Here is an 18,513-nt window from a genome sequence, read left to right on the forward strand (position 1 = left end):
TGAACAGACATCATAATAGCAGCACTTCTCCATGATGGCTGCTGTGAAGTTGATGTCACACTTCGTGTCAGTCATCTGGACAAAAGGTGTGTGTGTGTGTGTGTATGTGTGTATGTGTGTGTGTGTGTGTGTGTGTGTGTGTGTGTGTGTGTGTGTGTGTGTGTGTGTGTGTGTGTTCAATACACCTCATTTCCATATATTTCAAGACTCAGGAAAAATGTAAAAAATAATCAGGAAGAAATGCCTTAAATCAAGGATGTTTTAAGTATTCACATAATTCATTAGAAAAGTTGATAGAATAGTACTTGCATTAGAAAGCATTTGCATAAGATTAAAACATCATTATTCAATAATGTTTACCCTTGTAATAATTAATGCTGGGCCACAAAATCACAAATTTTAGGACGGGTTGACCAAAAATTTCAGCCCCAAATTTGTGCCATCCCTAAATATCAGGGACAGGTCACAGGTGACAGGTATTCGTCAGCACTCAGGCATGCGTACCAGGAGTATTTTACATGTTATTACAGGAGAGGAATCTGGTCTGGAAGTAGTGTTACTGGTGCACAGTCTGCAGTGTTATTGTTAATGGGGGGTATAAGTGTGGTTGAGTTATAATATTTGTATGCACAGCTCAGAATCCAGCAAGGGATGTGCTTACATTGCAGTCTTTCCATAGTCTTGACTTACTGGTGTGTCACAAAGCTGACAACATTATTTGAAAATCCTAATCTAAGCATAAGGTCAGCTTTCCATATTGATTTGCTGTTTGTTTTTGCTTTATGATTTGGGTGGTATGCAGTTGTTATCATGTAGTATGTTGCCTGGGGTATACACCTGGAAGCAGGACAGTTGGACCTTGGACAATTTGACCCCAATTCAATTGGACACATTTTCATATTTATATTCATATTTACTGTCAATGAGAATACTTATTGGACAGTTTGACCCCAGATGATTTGACCCCGAATTAAATTTAATAAAAGCATTTACCACAGCACTTTCATGTCTGTAAGTCTTGAGCAGCAAGGTTATTTCAATAGCTGCATTCATTTTCCTACATACTCAGTACTTGGAATCCTTCAGGTACACCAGTCTGCCTCCTCACATGGTCCACATTTCGGCAAGCCTTATGAATTGTGTAGGCTTCGAGTCTGTGTTTCCTGCTTACCAGTTCTATACCTTATGAACAATGTTTATCAATATAATCCATGTATATTAGGATGCAGAAACTTTGTGTAAACCACATCTGCAAATAATGATGTAGAAAACCTCACCATTACATAATGAAGTCCAAAAAGCACCAGCCTCAGACCATAATAAGAACATTAAATGAAGGCATAATATTTTTTTCCTTGCCTACAGATATGAACCCCCATATAATAGTCAATAATACACAGGCATGAACTTCAAACATTTACATCTCATCTCTAATTGGGAAATCACAATAAATAAGTAAATAAAAGAGGTCAAGCAACAAACAGGTTATCTCAAATATCGTAGTAAATCAGGACTATGGCCTCCACACTGTATTTCAGCCTGGGAAAATATGGTAGATGGTTTTAACTAGTTTGCCAGGATGGCATGCACCCTTTTCACAAGGTTTACTTACATTATCAAATTCTTGTTCCCCTTCCCCCTGGTGCCTTTTTCAAGCAATGTCAGTCTTCTAAAGCTTACAAAATAACTAATCTGAATCTGGATAGCATTAAGGTATTGCTGCTCAATGCTAGGCACCTTAGCAAAAAAAAGCTCCACACCCTGCAAGTACTACTTACCCTGGAATATTTTGCTATATGCATCATCACAGACACTTGGTTTAAGATGAATGACAGCACTCCCATCAGTGCAGGCTTCAATGCCTATCACTTGTACAGGCCCACCACATTAGATGAATGCACTAAAGGTGGAGTTATCCCTACAGTCTTTAAAAAAAGCTCGCCTCCTGACCAATTGGATGTTGAGGATTTCCAAGTCATTGGCGTGTCTAACTTACTATAAACTTCTTCTTCTTTCGGTTTTTCCCAGTTAGGGGTCACCACAGCGGAACAACTGTCCGTTAATGATTGGCAGTGGAGTTGGCAGTGGAGTTTTATGGTGTTGAGTTGTCAGCCTGGTGACCAACCTTCCACAGAAGGCACACACTCACACCTAGGGCTAATTTAGAGTGTCCAATCCACCTACAGCATGTCTTTGGGATGTGGGAGGAAACTGGAGTACCCGGAGGAAACCCACACGACCACAGGGAGAACATGCAGACTCCACACAGAAGGCACCCCAGCTGAGGATCGAACTGGAGAACCTCTTGCTGTGAGGCGACAACGCTAACCGCTGCACCACCGTGGCCGCCCTGTCTAACTTACTACAAATGAACCCATTATTACATCATAGCTAACTACAAGGATCCCTCCATGTGCCTTGTACCTTTTACCTAACCAGTATGGTCCATATGTATTGAGCCAAACACCATACCTCCTAGGAAATTTCAACTGTTCCTCCTTGTGTTAGCATGCATTATCTGAGGTATATGAAATCAGAAACTCAAACTTCTGTCATTATATTTGAATATGAATTCAGTCATCACTGATTTGCCACAAAAATCCAGAAAAAAAAAAACACAAATTGTATGAGGAACAGACCAGAACTACAAGTCAAAAATCTCGACATTCTGTGAAAATCTGGACAGTTGAGAGGTATGCTTCACTCCCCCGTACAATATTCTTAGATCAAATATCCTCATCTACACCACCCCACAAAAAAAAAAAAAAAAAATCTCCCAAGGACAAGTTCTTAACACACTACCTAAGGCCAAGAGCACTACATCTATGAGGTCTTTTAACACCGGCTACCTACCCTGAAGCATGACTTGTCAGACCCCCTACAAAGGCTATTCAATACTAGCCTCAAAACAGTCATTGTGCTCAATAAATGGAGGACACAACAATCATTTTCTTGCGCAAAGATTAGGCTACAATGGATCCAGGTAATTATAAACTCATCAACCTGACCAGTCTCATTTATAAGGTTATGAAGAGCATCATTATGGAATTAATAAACAGGGATATAGGTAAACTATATGCTCTGTTTCCAGCCCTGTTTGGATTCAACAAGAGCAGGTCCTGTCAACTTAACCTGGTCAATTTCTTTGAAAAAGTCATGGAGACAATGGATGAGGGCAAATCAATGCGCACTGCACATCTGGACCATTGAAAGGCATTCAGCACCATCCCGCACTCAGGCAGCATTGATAAAGTATCTCATCTAAATATTAACTACTTACTGGATAGCACACTGCTTCACAAATAGAACCCAGGAATTAAGGGTGGCAGGTCCTTCCTCCTCCAAAAGACCTGCCACCAGCAGATAGACCCAGGGGTCAGTCTTTGGCAACTCCTCCCTGGTATTTACTTCTCTGTGATCAGAGCTAATGTTAAGGGTTTCTAGCTGGCTAAGTTTGCAAATGACTGCAAACTTGGTACAATCGAAAAACTCCACAGAGGACAAAATATTCACACAAGAAAGCCTGTTTCAAACAAATAGTTGGAGTTAAAACCATGGACTGAAACTGAATGCCAGGAAATATATAACTGTATAATTCAGCAATCTTGACTTCCTTTATAACTATTACACTGAAACCACCCCTCTGAAAATTGATCCTGTAGTTAGAGATCAGGGGAACGTATAACGTTCAACAATGAACTATCTTTTCAGCAACACATATCCAGTACAGTAAGGAAGTCCTGTTTCATTGCACACCTTCTATCTGAAGGTGTGCCACCCAGATCCAGAGACATAATTATTCTTCTGTACTCTATCTGAAGGTATGCCACCCAGATCCAGAGACATAATTATTCTTCTGTACTCTATCTGAAGGTGCACCACTCAGATCCAGAGATATAATTATTCTTCTGTACTCTATCTGAAGGTATGCCACCCAGATCCAGAGACATAATTATTCTTCTGTACTCTATCTGAAGGTGTGCCACCCAGATCCAGAGACATAATTATTCTATCACACAGGCTACTGACAGACAACTTCCTGCCTTGCTTATAAAGCCTCAACACACCCAATTCAGTCCAATGTATTACACATTCATAAGTCCAATGGTGTCATTTACACTCTCTCAAGGGACTTGAATCTTTTTTGCAAAATTAATAGAACATTCTGGAAGGACAGATATGTATTACAGCAGATACCACTCTATGGAAATGTCTTCAACTCCACAGAAAGCTGAGTCCTTCCCTTACTGTATTCAAATATAAGTTGGATAAATTGATGGGTAATTACAAATTCACCCTAAGTTGAGCACTTATGTCCATAATGTATAGGGGAAACATGTTATCACTCCAATACAGACTTGTTTGTCCCATCTTTAGACATTCGTATTGCAAAATATAAAGGCTGGTAATTGATATGGTTCTTAAGATACAGATCAACAGCCTATAATTCTGGGTTGTCTAAGATTAGTACACCTTGAAAAAAGACAGAGACAGACATTAGAGTGCCTGTCAGTTATCACTCTTTCTCTAAGATGCAATGATCTCAGAGTGAAAAAAAAAATAAGTGTGAGGGCTTGCCTCCCACATTGGGTGATGCATGGGACTCGCTCCCTACAAAAGATACTGGTTTTGTGCCACACTTGCTCATAAATTGATCAACTTTAGTACATGCATTCCAAGAATGTGTGTGCTTGATCTGTAATTTGCAAGTTCTTGTGACTGAGCAAACGTAATATAAGCTTTTAGGCAGCAAGCATATGAAATGGATGCCTTGTATACTGCAGTCCTCCCTTTAAACTTGTATATTGCCTGCTTCAGCTTTTCCAGTGTGTTATTTTTGGCCTCTTGTTTCTGCACTTATCTTTTACTGCTGTTGTAAATCACTGCATAAATCCTTTTGCAGGTGTCTATCTGTCCATCCTGTTAAAATCTTTTTTCTACTAGCTTCTAGCTGCTCCTTCTGTTTAAGTCCATCTAGTACTGACTTCTATCTTTCCCTCTCAGCTTAAACCTACTACCAGTCTCTAAGATGCCCACTCTGGTGAGTTCTACAATGTATTTCAAACATGCAGAATTGTATTTTTCTGCATTAGGACATTATGCATGGCAACAAAAGGGTGTACTAAATGTGTTAAATGTCATTTGTAGGAACTGCGACTTGTGAATTCTTTAATTATTGACAAGGTTCTTTTTCAGTTTATTACATCTGTCCAGACATTTGCAGTAACCATGTATAGGTTCACACTACACGTATCAACGTTGATTTTTTGCTACTACTTTTAATATGTTGTTTTTCTGTACTAGATTTTGTAATAACTTTATTTAGCTGTAATCACATTAGGTCAGTGTGGAGCACTTCCCCTTGGGTCTCCACTGAAAATGGGATACTACTCCAGAAAGACTTTCTTGGTAAACAAATGTCAAATAAATAAATAAACACTGCAAAAACACACAACACAAGAGTACTTCGTCAATTCTGCAAGCATGCCAGCTGTCTGCCTATATGTACAGATTAGGACTGCACGCAAGCATGCACCACTCATCTCTGTTAAGCAGGAATCCATTGCTCACCTTTCAGGCAAAACATACTGTCATAGTCATATTTTAAAAAATGTAACTTATGACATACCCAAAAAAGTGTACATTCACTAAAGCACATGTGGTTTCTTTAATTAAAATTTTAAAAGTAACAAATACTACTTACATAGGTTTTGTAAAGAGGCCAGAAACCTTTTTGCAGCTCCTGTTATCCCCGTTGCACACACCACATTTGTCAAATTTTGCTTTGGACCCAAGTTTTCCATCACAACCTGCCTTCATGCACTTGCCCTGGACACAGATGGAGGTAGAGTCAGGGGAACACTGGGTGCCATCCACAACCTAGAACAGAGATAAAGACCATTAGAAAGCCACTAAATATGAATGTGAAAGTCACAGTCCTGACCAAATAAATTGTATCAACATAATAGCAGCATAGCAGTGATTTCTCATGACATAGAAACTCATGGAATCTTCCAAAGGCAAAAACTCATTGCCTTTGGAGAGTGCTCGGTTCCTCAGAGTGCACTAACAGGTCTTCATGTATTAATACTTCTGCACTCAGAGAAAGATACTGGTTTCCAATGTGGCTACTGCTTGTTCTTATCTTCTGATAATGAATTTCTTAGAGGCACATCAATGCATCCAGGGAGAGAAACGTTTTGGTAGTGATTACAGGGTCAGCGACAAAGTGGGCATCATGGAATGAAATCACTGCTGACCACACAATACTAGGAAAATGTTCAGCAATGAAAAATCAGCAAGGACATATTCCAGATTATATACCTGAGATGGCTTAGTCCCATGATAGTTGGAAAGTCTGCCTGTTCCAGATCTTCAGCAGGAATGGAGGTGAGCAGTATCCATAGCTTAGCAGGTAGCACATTCACCTTTGATGCAGGGAGATCCAAAGACCACGTTCTATTTCCACTACAGGTGCTTGTATTCATTTCCAGTACTGACACTGCAGTTTAGCACAAGGAGTCACTGCACTCCTTCAAATGAGACACTAATCCAAGGTCCTGTCAGCCTGAGCAGTAGATATTCAGGTGGATATAAAAGGTACCACGGTAAAACGAATTAGCAGAACTAGTCAAAGTCTGCTAAGACATGAATAAGCAAAAGCAGGCAGAAGTAACTGTATAGTCTGAAAGAGAGTTTTTGAAGGACTTCATTGTAGAAGGCAAGATGATGCAGTCTCTCTTTAGAATAATTATCTGGCTTCACTACTGGAAGTTAATCTTGTTGAATTATTGCTAATTATGGTAGTTTGCACAAGGACTACACGAATGACTGACAGATTTAACCAGGAGTACTATAATTACATTTAGGAAAGTTTTTAATAACTAACTCTTGGCAGAATGCAATAAGGGTTATGATTCTATAAAACATTCAGGTGCTCTGTTTGTGGAGAAGAACAGCTAAGCAAATTCAGAAAAAAGCTTGCATGTATTGGGATCAGATGATCATTTACTGATTAGTCATTTATATTGAGCTTTTGTTAATCAGGTTAGCATACCAGGTACAAATCATATAGCTTTAGATATGTGCCAGGTGATCACAAGATATAAGACCATTTAGATATGACTTGATAAGTTTGATGGTCAAGATTCCAACCTGCTGATGTTTAACAGCCTTCAGTTCTGTAACCCCATGTTTTATCATCATCTTTGCTTCCCAAGCACTATATACAGGTTTCAAACCTATCTCTAGCCACTGAGGTTATTTGGATCATTTAGCACCTGGTGCCATTCTCCAATTGGGTTCCCCTCTACTGTTTGCTGAGGAGCAAGGGGTCCTTTTTTATGATCACCATCTCCACAATCTGTGCTCCTCAACTCTAAATATAGCATTAAAATTAATTTCTGTACAGTATTCAGAAATGCAGGTACTAAAATTAACACTGGTGCTGCACTATTGATTGAGGGGCATTATCTGATCACTCCCATAACACCTTGAGCCAGGGGTGCTTGCACTCTTTGTCCCACACTAGCTACATTTCTGGGAGTTTGCTTGTTCTTTCTGTGTCTCTCTGGGATAATGCCCAACTCATAAAAACATGTTGGGTGTGTACACCTCAAAGTAGCCCCCAAAATTTGAATGGAGTCCTAAGCAGCAGCACAGAGTCTAGCTGCTCCCTATTGGGGGGGATGAGTTGTGTAGACTAACCATTTTAGACATTAACTGAAGTTCACAGTGTCCTCTAGGTAAGAGAACATGGATCACAAATTGTGTGCTATGTCAGGACTAGCCTCTCAGTGGTATAAAAACTGGCAACAGGTAAATTAGTCAGTTTAACTAATATTGCCAAAATATGAGTGTTTACCTGTGATAATTGTGTTTTGGATGCCATCTATGCCAGGGACCCATGCTGACAAGACGACTAGGTCTATGTGATTCTATTGTCCAGTGTGTGGCCAACAAAGCCCAGCAGTCCTAGGTCAATAAGCTAGTGGCTAGCCAGTGTCCCATTGCCCAGCCTGGGTTATCAGAGATAGCGTTGTTTAGTTATAACTGGATATAAACTCAATCAACAAATCAACCTAACACACCTCTCAACTCTACAGATTTTCGCAGAATGTCCAGATTTTTTACTCATATTTTTGGACAGTTTTTCATAAAATTGTGGTTTTCTGGCAAATTGGTAGCAAATCATTAAAGATTGAAGTTAGAAAATAATGACATGCGTTTGAGTTTCAGATTTCACACCCTTCAGAAAATTCATGCTAATGCAAAACCTGTTAGTCTATCAACTTTCTAATTTTCTAAGAGCAATATTTAAAAATTGTCCCTATTTCTGGGCCTTTGTCTCACTTTTATATATGGCTTTTTCAAGATTTCTTGCTGTAAGAGTTGAGAGGTACGCAACCTAAATATAGGTTCACTGACAGGACACAGCTTGGAAATGGATGACATGATGGTAAGGAGGAGGCTGGACATCCTGCATTTCCAGGATACAAAGTAGAAGGGCAATGCAGCAAAGCCGCTTGGCTTGGGCTCCAGAGTCTACAACTTGGGGGAGTACATGCTAGTGATGGTGTGGAAACTGAGTTGAAAGAAGGAGAGAGAATTTTCTGAAGATGGTGATGGATGTCTTCAGAGTTAGTGCTCAACTCATGGCAATTAGATTCCATTGTTTCATAAGTATATACCAGGCTAACATCCACCAGGGTCTTTATAAGCCTAGCTGTGCAACCTAATCAAACTGTGTTCCTATGTATTATGAGTGTTTATTATGAGGGGGTTGTATTAGTTAGGAAGTTTCTACAGATTATGTGGGGAGTATGTCAGTTTGGGCATTACTGTCTCCCTCTGTCAGTAACATTGGGGCCATACTCAGGGTGAATTCTCAATTGGTCAAGGTTGTGCTTAAATAGGGTTAGGGATGGGCTCTGCTTCACATGAATGGGGAGCCTGCTCCAGAGCATGGGGATCCTCTGAGACACATATCTGTCTTGCTAACATGTCTTATTTATGTCACAAGCAAAATTTAAATCCTTTGGTCTAGTGGTTCTGATCCTGATCATTTTGACAATGTCTGCTGAAGCGTAGGAGTACTACATGAAAGTGGTTACATGTTTTTTACTAAATAAACTGTTTGGTTTTATGCCATGCATGTCCTTTTTCTGCTTGGATTTCTTGTATTATATTTTTGGAGCCTGGCCTGGACTTTATCTGGTGCAGTGGTTTTGTTTATGCCTGAGATTATCTGCAATAGGATTATGATGCCACATATCACCTTTTTAACTAAACAGAAGACCATACCTGTGTATCAAAGGTACAGACTTTTCACTGCAACTACAACAGTTACACCCCAAACAGACAGATCTAATATTCTGGAGAGTTATTTTTGCAGATCAGCTGCATGAATGTATAAATGAACAGACTAATTTATTACAGCATCATGTGCTATCTTTTGCAGAGGTTGTGTGCCCTGTCTAGCATGTGAAAGCTACTAACCACACAGAAAAAAAATAATTTTAGCACATGCTGCTCTCAGGTGTGTACCTTAGGTGCGAGTACATAAAAATAGCCAGTTCCATTAGCCCGACAAATGAGTTTGCACTGATCTTTGACCAGGACCCCTGAGTACTTTGGCACCCAGCCAACTGTCGAAGAAAGTCGATTGGTACTGTGATTGTAGCTGTTAAAGGATTCACATTGCTCTTCACGAAAGCTTTTACCTGTGGAAATATACAAGATTGATAGCAATTTACTGTCAAGTTAAAAATGAGCAGAGGGCAATATCAATTAAATTTCCTTGCAAAGCCTTTTTACTTATGTGATAATTCCCATCTTTCCCATATATCATGTAACATACTGACATCTTCCTGCTCTGGGAAGTGAAAAATCACACTACTTTTTTTACTTGAATATGAACTCATTCCCTCCCCACCACAACCATGAAACATGCATTTTCTTTTCACTTTAATTTACCTTGAGCATTAATTGCATGCACCGTATCAGCTCCTAGGAGCTCAGTTCTTTTCACTTTAATTTACCTTGAGCATTAATTGCATGCACCATATCAGCTCCTAGGAGCTCAGTTCATTTCACTTTAATTTACCTTGAGTATTAATTGCATGCATCGTATCAGCTCCTAGGAGCTCAGTGCTCCCATTTAAAGTTGTTCAAGTTTCCTTTAACAAGCCTATATGAGAAGTTTAACATTCAGTAAGGAGAACTGCTCACGCTATTATCACAAGGAACCTGACCATTGTTGACTTTCTATAGTCATTTCCTAATATCAGAATATGTAAGGTATAGATATCATGGCTAGTTTGCTTCAGAGTGTCTTCAAGGTGAAAAGAGAGAGTGAGAGGAATATGGATGCAAACTGATTTACACCTGCGACACAGTTGTTGTTGGCATTTTAATAAAAAGGGCATTTAAGACCGTGAGAACAAAGACATTCCTCTGTCGTACACTGGATCAGCAACATATGTGTGTGGTATGTGTCTGACCAGTGAGTGGAATCCACTGGTGGGGGTATGGACAGCTTATAGGTTCACAGGTGTTAGACTAGTTACCCTTGCATGCCATTGTAAGTTCAACCAATTTCCCTTTCGGTGCTTAAATTAACAATTCCCATTTAGACTGACTTTACCCATCGCATGGTTGATAATTACACGTTACCTCTGGTAAGAATAACCGGGATCATACCATAGACAATTTGTGGGGACAATGCATGGTTAAAGCATTTAGGATCTGCCTCTTTCATTAGTAGTAGAGGGGGAAGTCCTGGGTTAAATGTTTTGTTTCCCATCCATAGATCTAGGTTGTGCTTAAATATGGACAGCAATGAGTTTGTTTTACGTGTTTAGGAGTCTTTTGAAAAAAATGATGTGTGGAATTTGGTGGTTCCATGGACAGGAGTTCACATCATACTTTACAATTTGGGTTTTACATTGAATTAAATGCCATTCCACAGCAGTACTGTTAGCCTGGCTATAGAGATGCATCTGACCATGCAAGTTTTGGTAGTATCCTGACTGGCAAAGAAGCTTGTCGTTCAAAAGTCTACAAGTGCTTCCACTGTACAGTAATAAGAAATCATACAAGGGCACAAAAACATACTGCCTCACTGCCTGAGGGGTAGGAATGTCATGTTATGCAAAAACGAGTCTAACTCAATTTGTCAAAAGGCCAAATTGTGGAAACCCATATGGTTGAGACCACATGGTCAACAATTTGGTTCATGGAACCATTCCAAGTGAGATCACAGTAAAGTAGGGATCAGGAAATTTTCACTTTTCCCCACTGTAGTGTGATGTTGGAGTTGGTATAAATAATTAGCAATGGTGTCGAGGGAGGCACAGCCCCTTGCAAAAACATTGCTTGTGTTGTTGGTGGGTGTTGTGTGGCTTTATGTTAGTTTCTTGACTAACTGCATTATCGACCATATGTGTTTTTTCAATAAACTAACATAGATCCATGCTGAACAGTCCTGCAGTTACTTAAGTTGGCTAGCAGATGTATAACATGCTACTGTTGTACTAATAACGTCTTTTTGTTCACTCTTTTTGTTTATTTTGATATTCTGTCCTTCCTGTTGTCATTTTAATCTTCTGTAATATTCCAAGCATGCTATTGGCCACCTCTGGAGTACAGTGGGTAAAGCCATGACTGCCTCTCAGACAACCCAAGTTTGATTAGCAGCCAAGGCACTGCAGGAGCTATGGGGTGGGGGGTGGGGATTCAATGTGAGTGTACAATGCTGGTCCATCCACTCTCTCTGGGCAGGGAGGCAGCCCTGCCTGCTGAACAGCCTGACATCAACTGGTGTTTGAACATACTGCTGATGAAAGGGCCAAGTACTAGTGACCAGAGAACAGTGTTCATGTCATAACCAAAAACACTACTGATATGCAGAGGTAAATTCCACTGATCCATTTGCAGAGATATAAGACAAATCCCTGAAGGCTATCTAGTTGACGATGAAAATGGGGAGCAGGTAGTCAACAGGCACAGAGAGAGGCTCCTAGAATAAAACGCATTCTAAGCTTAGTTTAAAAATGAAATCATGTACTTACACTACTAAACAACTTTACCCAGTACATTTTTATCAGCTGCTTCTGTTTCGTGTGTTTGCAGGTGAAAAAGATTAACAAATCTGCCATGATGTTTTAGATGCATAACTATTAAAGGACTTTTCCTTTTGGATATTTTCATTTATCAGTTATCCTATGGTACAGCTCAGAGTTTTTCCTGCAATTATTTATATACTAAATAAAAGTTGAGATTTTCAGTGCTCTTAATTACAGACTAAACCAGAAACATCCTAAGGCATTGCATGGCTCCAAATGTACTTAGGTGTTCCAGCAGAAGATCTTCCCTACCTGTTTCAAGACAAGGGCTGAGGTTACAAGAGCGATATTTGATTCGCATCCCCTCACAATACTTGCCACCACTACTTGGTACTGGATCATTACATTCCCGTTTGGCGAGTTGCACACCTCCTCCACAGGTGCGTGAACATGTTCCATATGGTCCCCATCTGCCCCATCCTCCATCAACCTGTGAAAAGGAAATGCAGTTTGTTAATTTGTGTCTCAAGGAAATAAGTTTATAAATCTGTCTAGAATTATAATATAAGCTGTAAGTTACAGAATATTAATATTTCAATCCATAATGGCTACTCAAACATAACTGGACTTTTTCATTTAAAAAAAAAAAACTCGACCCACTGAGTCTAACTAGCTGGACTCTGTACTACCTATTTCTGTAGACCTTAGCTACCGTGAATCTACTTCTTGTTGGTCCTTTCAAATACACATAGACTTGTACCAGTATCCATTCTGTTTCAACATCCAGTGCTTTTTTGCAAAAGGATTATTTTCTTATACCAGTGGAAAAATCTGCATCTACTTTCATTGCATGACATCTGCTCTTGGCTTATAATGCCATCATAAATGCCTCTAGATGTTGTATGTTTGAAGATTACAAAAGCACTCTTCAGAGTTCTGCAAGTTTAAGTGCAGTAAGAGGGAAATATTAACTAGCTATATCTCAGAGAATTTTCTATTAACTGAGATAAAGTGTTCTGAAAGTCACTACACATAGTAGCAGGGATGAAGGGGAGGCTCCACATTGTGGACCTGCAGAGGACTTACCCATGTAAAGAAAAAAAAAATAAATAAAAATTTACTCTGCTGTTATTTTAGAGGATTCTCACTTACTCACTGGAGCAGGCATTCAGATATGGTCTGAAACCTGGCATGTGGACTGAAGTTCGGCACAAACATTACTAACAGACATCTCTGTGAGCTAACACATGCTGTATGACAAATGCTGCAGATGGAAACCAGCTGGCTGGTTTGTTTCCTGAAGCAAAGCACAGGAATTTCCAAACTCTTACTTATGAACCGATGCATTAACTGCTGAAATAAAGCAGATAAATCTCAAGCAATGGTCCTGATTCCTAAATTAAAGCTTACGCCTTACAAGATTCATATTTTTAAATTGGCATAGTTCTGTTCAGAAATTTCATTGTGAAGGGGTAAAACCAATGTAAACAAATTTAAATAAATATAACAAGTACTTTGTTTTCAAAAAAAGTACGTTTTGCTTTTTTTCTTAGTAAAGTAGCTCTCGTTTACTGAGACATAAAGTAATTTAGTATATTTCTGTTTGTAAAGCAACTGTTAAGTACACCACATTGCCTACTATTAACAATCACATAATGTTGTTGTCTGTAAGCACACAACACAGTAAGTATATATGCAACATAAGACCGTCTAGTTTTGAAGAACAGCAACCATCTTCACAGCAGTGAACAGCCACAGAACAGAAATATTGCAGAGTACCATACTATTAATCCAAAAATGCAGGACATCATCTCTAAGGATAAACTCATGCCAAATACCCCCCACACACACACACACACACACACACACACACACACTCTGTCCAAGGTATAACGTAAGAAACCAAACACCAAACAAGGGTTTCTACAGACAGATGAGTTACAAAAATTCACTGCCTCCAAAGCAATTTGCTATCACACTGAAAGTCTAATTTGATATAATAGATATAAGGAAAATGAACAGATAAAAGAAAACAGAAATAATTCAGCCTACTGGGGAGCTATGCGCGCTGTTTTCCATTGACTATAATTAAGAACTAGGCTCATGACAGGTTGATAAAAAACACCACTCCCTTCAGTCACCATGGAATCAGACCTAAACTGTATTTATGGCCAAACAAACCTCTTTCATGGTGGATAAGCTTACAGTGAAGGCAGAGGCATGAGTATTCTGGCAAACAAGGTGGCATAAAAAGGGTTACTAATAAAAGAAACAAATACTGAAAGGAAGTAAGATGTGCTGCCATTTAAATGAGACACTTAAGGGTTTCCAGAAAAGCTAATCAGCTGTTTTGCTCAAGAAACTAATTAATTTACATTACCCATTTCTTAATGGGTCATTAAGTGCCCTTATCATTGTTGGATGATCTTAAGTAGGCAAATGAGAAGAAGAAAAAAATAGAACAGAAAGTGATGCAGTGTCCATACGGAAAGTCCAGATGCCCTTTGCATATTTTCTTAAATGCTGCCTAATGATGTCCCACAATTAGGCTAGGTTATGGTAGTTGGTGGTCTTTATAGAGAACTGTGACCCTTTTCACAATCACATCATCAAAAGCTATTGGCAGGTCAAAAATATTCTGAGTCATATAACTTACTGCTGTGACAGCTGTTTTGTAATGATCATAGATACTTTCTTAGCATTAAGATGATGCTAGGGTTATAAGTTATTCACAAAAACAGTATTTCATAGTCTTTTTATTTAAACACTATTAGCAGTAATGTTACCTTATATTTGGAAGGAGTGTGTTTCTCCACACAGGCTCCCTTCAGGCAGAACTTCCCTTCCTTGCAGCTGGTGCCATCAGCCCAAGGGAAATGACGGGTTTGACATACTAACTGGCCACGAGCTTTTCCAGTGCACCATAGCTTAGCACAAGGCTGCATGTAAGGACAGGGCTTAGAGCCACGCCCAAATGCCAGCTCACATTGCTGTGATAGGCCATAATGTTCTCCTGGCAATTCCGCAGGCAACACAATAGGCTTCACCGGTTCATCCAGCAGGCAGTCTCCTATAGACAGGAAGAAAAGGTAAAAGTTAAAAAGAAAGTAAAAGAAAACTGCATCGCTAGGTTTACATGGACCTGTTCATGCAAAACAATGTAATATCAGCTAGGATCAACTCATAAATCTGTACTCTGCTTTATGCTGTTCTTCTGTTCCTTCTGGTTTAAATGTATGTTGCATAACTCAAGTAAAATATGTCTGAAGTATCTGTGCAGAATAATTTTACTGAGCATGGTAGAATAATATATGCATGTATGTAATAGTAATGGTTAATGGAATTTACTTCCTTACATTAATCTCTTTTCTTAAAATAAATACTTTCACCCTTCATATTCAGAAAGAGGTTTTATAACATTTTCAGTGTTTTACTGTTTCCCATCTGTAACTCGGAACCCCTTAAATATATTCGTCCATTTGATCAAAGGCCCAATTCTTTCATCTCCATTAGCAGCTAATAAGATCATTTATGTATTTATATACAATAGCATCGGTACTTCTAGTTACTATGACTTGCATAAAGATTGAGTCCAATACCATAGCTATTCATCTTTCTTAGCCAAAATCATATTTCTTCTTCTAAATTTCTGAATCCTAACAGAAGCTCTTACATATGTTGTTAAATCCATGTTAAACACATGCACTGTTTTGATATAAAACTCATACAGAAAATGGCAGCTTTTAAGTCTGAAAGTGAACAGATTAATCTTGCTGTAGACAGATGCGGGAAAAGAACTCATGACTCAGAAAGCGTATGAAGAAAGTGAAATTAAGAAGCAGAAGTTCACAATGGAAACTTTATTAAGCTAGGATTACCACCTGTCCCTCTTTGCGCAGGACATTCCCTGTTTGGGCATTTGTGTCCTGTGAAAAAAAATTGAAAAACAGCAAATATCCTGAGATTTTATGAGAAAAAATGTCACAGGCTTCCTTTAATAGTTGAATAAAATAATTATTTTATATCTGAAACATGAAACAGCATAAACAACTCAAATGTTGCAACAATAAACATTTATTTAGGCAAAAGTGTGATGTTCAGGGCCTTGCATTGGTTGTTGGCAGAGTTTATCTTGCAAAATCTCATGTTAGTACAAAAAGTCCCACTTTGGGCATCTGAAAAGGCAGCAACCCTATATTAAGTAAGTAGGATGACCTGGGTAATCCCTCCCGCAGGGAAGGAAGGCCTGGGTATTCACTCCCACAGAGGTAATTTCAGAAATACTGATCTGCAGTACATTATAGAGGGTCAGACCACTGTTTGGTTTATCCAGGAAATTACAGTGGCTTTGCATAAATAACCCTTAACTGGGCCCTGAGCTAGACAAGGTGCATAGTGGGAAGGTGAATATGGATGCAGGTAAATCACACTATATAATAGTACAATGTCACAGTGTTCAGATTGAACAGTGGTGGGCTAAAAAGGTTACAAACCATTGTATGCTGGAGTTAGCACTGATGAGATTATTCTGTGGCAGAACACCAGAATGATGTGCATTTACTTCCTGCAACATGGAATACAATTTGAGGATAAATGTATTTAAATAATTTACAAGGAGAGACTTCAAAAAATTATAATTATGTTCTTGTACACAATGACTAATTAACAAGGAGAAGAAGGGAAAATTGTCAAATTATCATAAGGGGCTGATAACAGTTACAGTGGGTTTAAGAAATAAACTAGAGTATAACACCAAATGTGTGACCATTTAAATGGCAAACTGTAGTGCAATTACTTATTAGAATTACTAAGAAAGGTTTAAAGACCTTAACTAAGGCAGATACAGACTGTTAAATTGAACTTAAAAGCAATCAAGAAATGAAACATCCTCATTTTGTTGAGTATACTGGAACTATCCAGTAAATATCTAAAACCAGTAAATTGGGAATAACAGCAACAGGACGAAATACCTTCACAAACTCACTTTGTACTTCTGTCTGAGTAATAGGATACTGGTTTTAATCACCACGAATGTGTTCTACTACTGCTTTATAATTATTGGCTTTCTTCTGACATACGTACTCCCCATTTATTAGTGTTACTAAACTGCCTTGAGTCTAAAACTCCTTGCAGTTCTCTGCCATTTAAGACATTTTAGAGAATGGGCAATCCAAACATTAAACCCTGGTTAGAGAACGAACATTCTCCAGTCGGGTGTTAATGTACAGATAATGCCAGCTGAAAAATGAGTCCAATGCTTCTCAGCAGCACACTAAGCTGCCATGGAGCTCGGACTGTAAGAAAGGTATTGGCTGCCATTAGTTTATATTCACTAAGCAGCACTTTTGCTGTTTAGTGAGCGTAAAATTAAAACAAACAGAAAATGTAAAAAAAAAAAAAAAAAAATACAAACGTTTGTGTGTTTATGTCTGTGTTTGAATGTATGCATGCATGAAAGTCAGAGTGATCAAGACATGCTTTTATGCTTCCTAACCAGCTCTTTTGTTGTTTAGTAAGTGGAAAATTAAAAGAAATATTAAAAAAGAAAAGTGTGCACATGTATGCATGCGTGCTTATATTTCTGTCTGTGTGTGTGAGAGTATGTGTGCTTGCATGCATGAAAGCAGAAAGCTGTGTGTGAGACAGAGACAGCGAGATGGACTGAGCAATGGCCATTACAATTAAGGGGTATGCACACTTCTCTCAACCCTTAGCTCAGAAAATGTGGAAAAAGCCTAAAATGCAGGAGGAATGAAGAATGAAAAGCAGAAACTGTTTTTAACATTGCTGTTATAAAATTAGAAAGTTGCTACAATACATTTCTTTTAGTTTGCATTTTCTGAAGGCAATAGTCTGAAGCTCAAAAGTACATCATTATTTACGGACTTTAATCCTCAGTGATGCCAAAAAACTAAATTTTATGAGTAATGCACCAAAAAATGAGATTAAAATGTGGATGTTCTTAGAAAAATCTTAAATTTTGGATGTAAAATACTTCATCCAACACCATTTACATATACTACAGGAAATTTGAAACATTGGGTGGAGGAACTATTTTACAATCTAAAATATAAAAGAATAATAATATAATAATAAAAATTAATTAATAAGTAAAACACAGCAATTTTACAGACAGTCCATTCTCTAAGTGCAATAATGCCATCCTGTTCATAGAATCATAGGAAGTTACTAGGCTATTATTGGCCCTGAGACCCTTACAAGCCTAGCCAAGAATTTAACCCATGTTCTGACAAGTCAGCACCCAATGCCCCTGTCCAGCAGGGACAGAGGTGGAATCCCAAGGGTGTATTTTCTGTTTCCCATCCAGTTATCCAGGTTGCATTTAAATAGGGGTTAATGAGGTACTGTGCTTGATGTGGAGAGGGAGTCTATTCCCCAGAAGGGGGAGTCTCTTGAACAGAAATCTGTCCAGCCAACAAGTCCTATT

The 18,513-nt window shown here is 38.7% G+C and overlaps 1 protein-coding gene across 1 annotated transcript in view; it reads right to left on the reverse strand.

Moving 5' to 3' along the window:
• Nucleotides 1-18,513, reverse strand: part of ADAMTS15 (ADAM metallopeptidase with thrombospondin type 1 motif 15) — a 159,849-nt gene that overhangs the window by 15,939 nt on the left and 125,397 nt on the right. Inside the window, exons 4-7 of the mRNA XM_044081136.1 lie at nt 14,852-15,135; nt 12,378-12,555; nt 9,547-9,722; nt 5,705-5,880 (exon numbers count right to left, since the gene is read on the reverse strand). Of these exons, the coding sequence (XP_043937071.1) occupies nt 5,705-5,880; nt 9,547-9,722; nt 12,378-12,555; nt 14,852-15,135 (814 nt within the window). The remainder of the gene's footprint in view (nt 1-5,704; nt 5,881-9,546; nt 9,723-12,377; nt 12,556-14,851; nt 15,136-18,513) is intronic.

The sequence above is a fragment of the Protopterus annectens genome, chromosome 8.part0 (assembly GCF_019279795.1).
Source record: "Protopterus annectens isolate FY-2018-M chromosome 8.part0, PAN1.0, whole genome shotgun sequence".
Taxonomy (NCBI): domain Eukaryota; kingdom Metazoa; phylum Chordata; order Ceratodontiformes; family Protopteridae; genus Protopterus; species Protopterus annectens.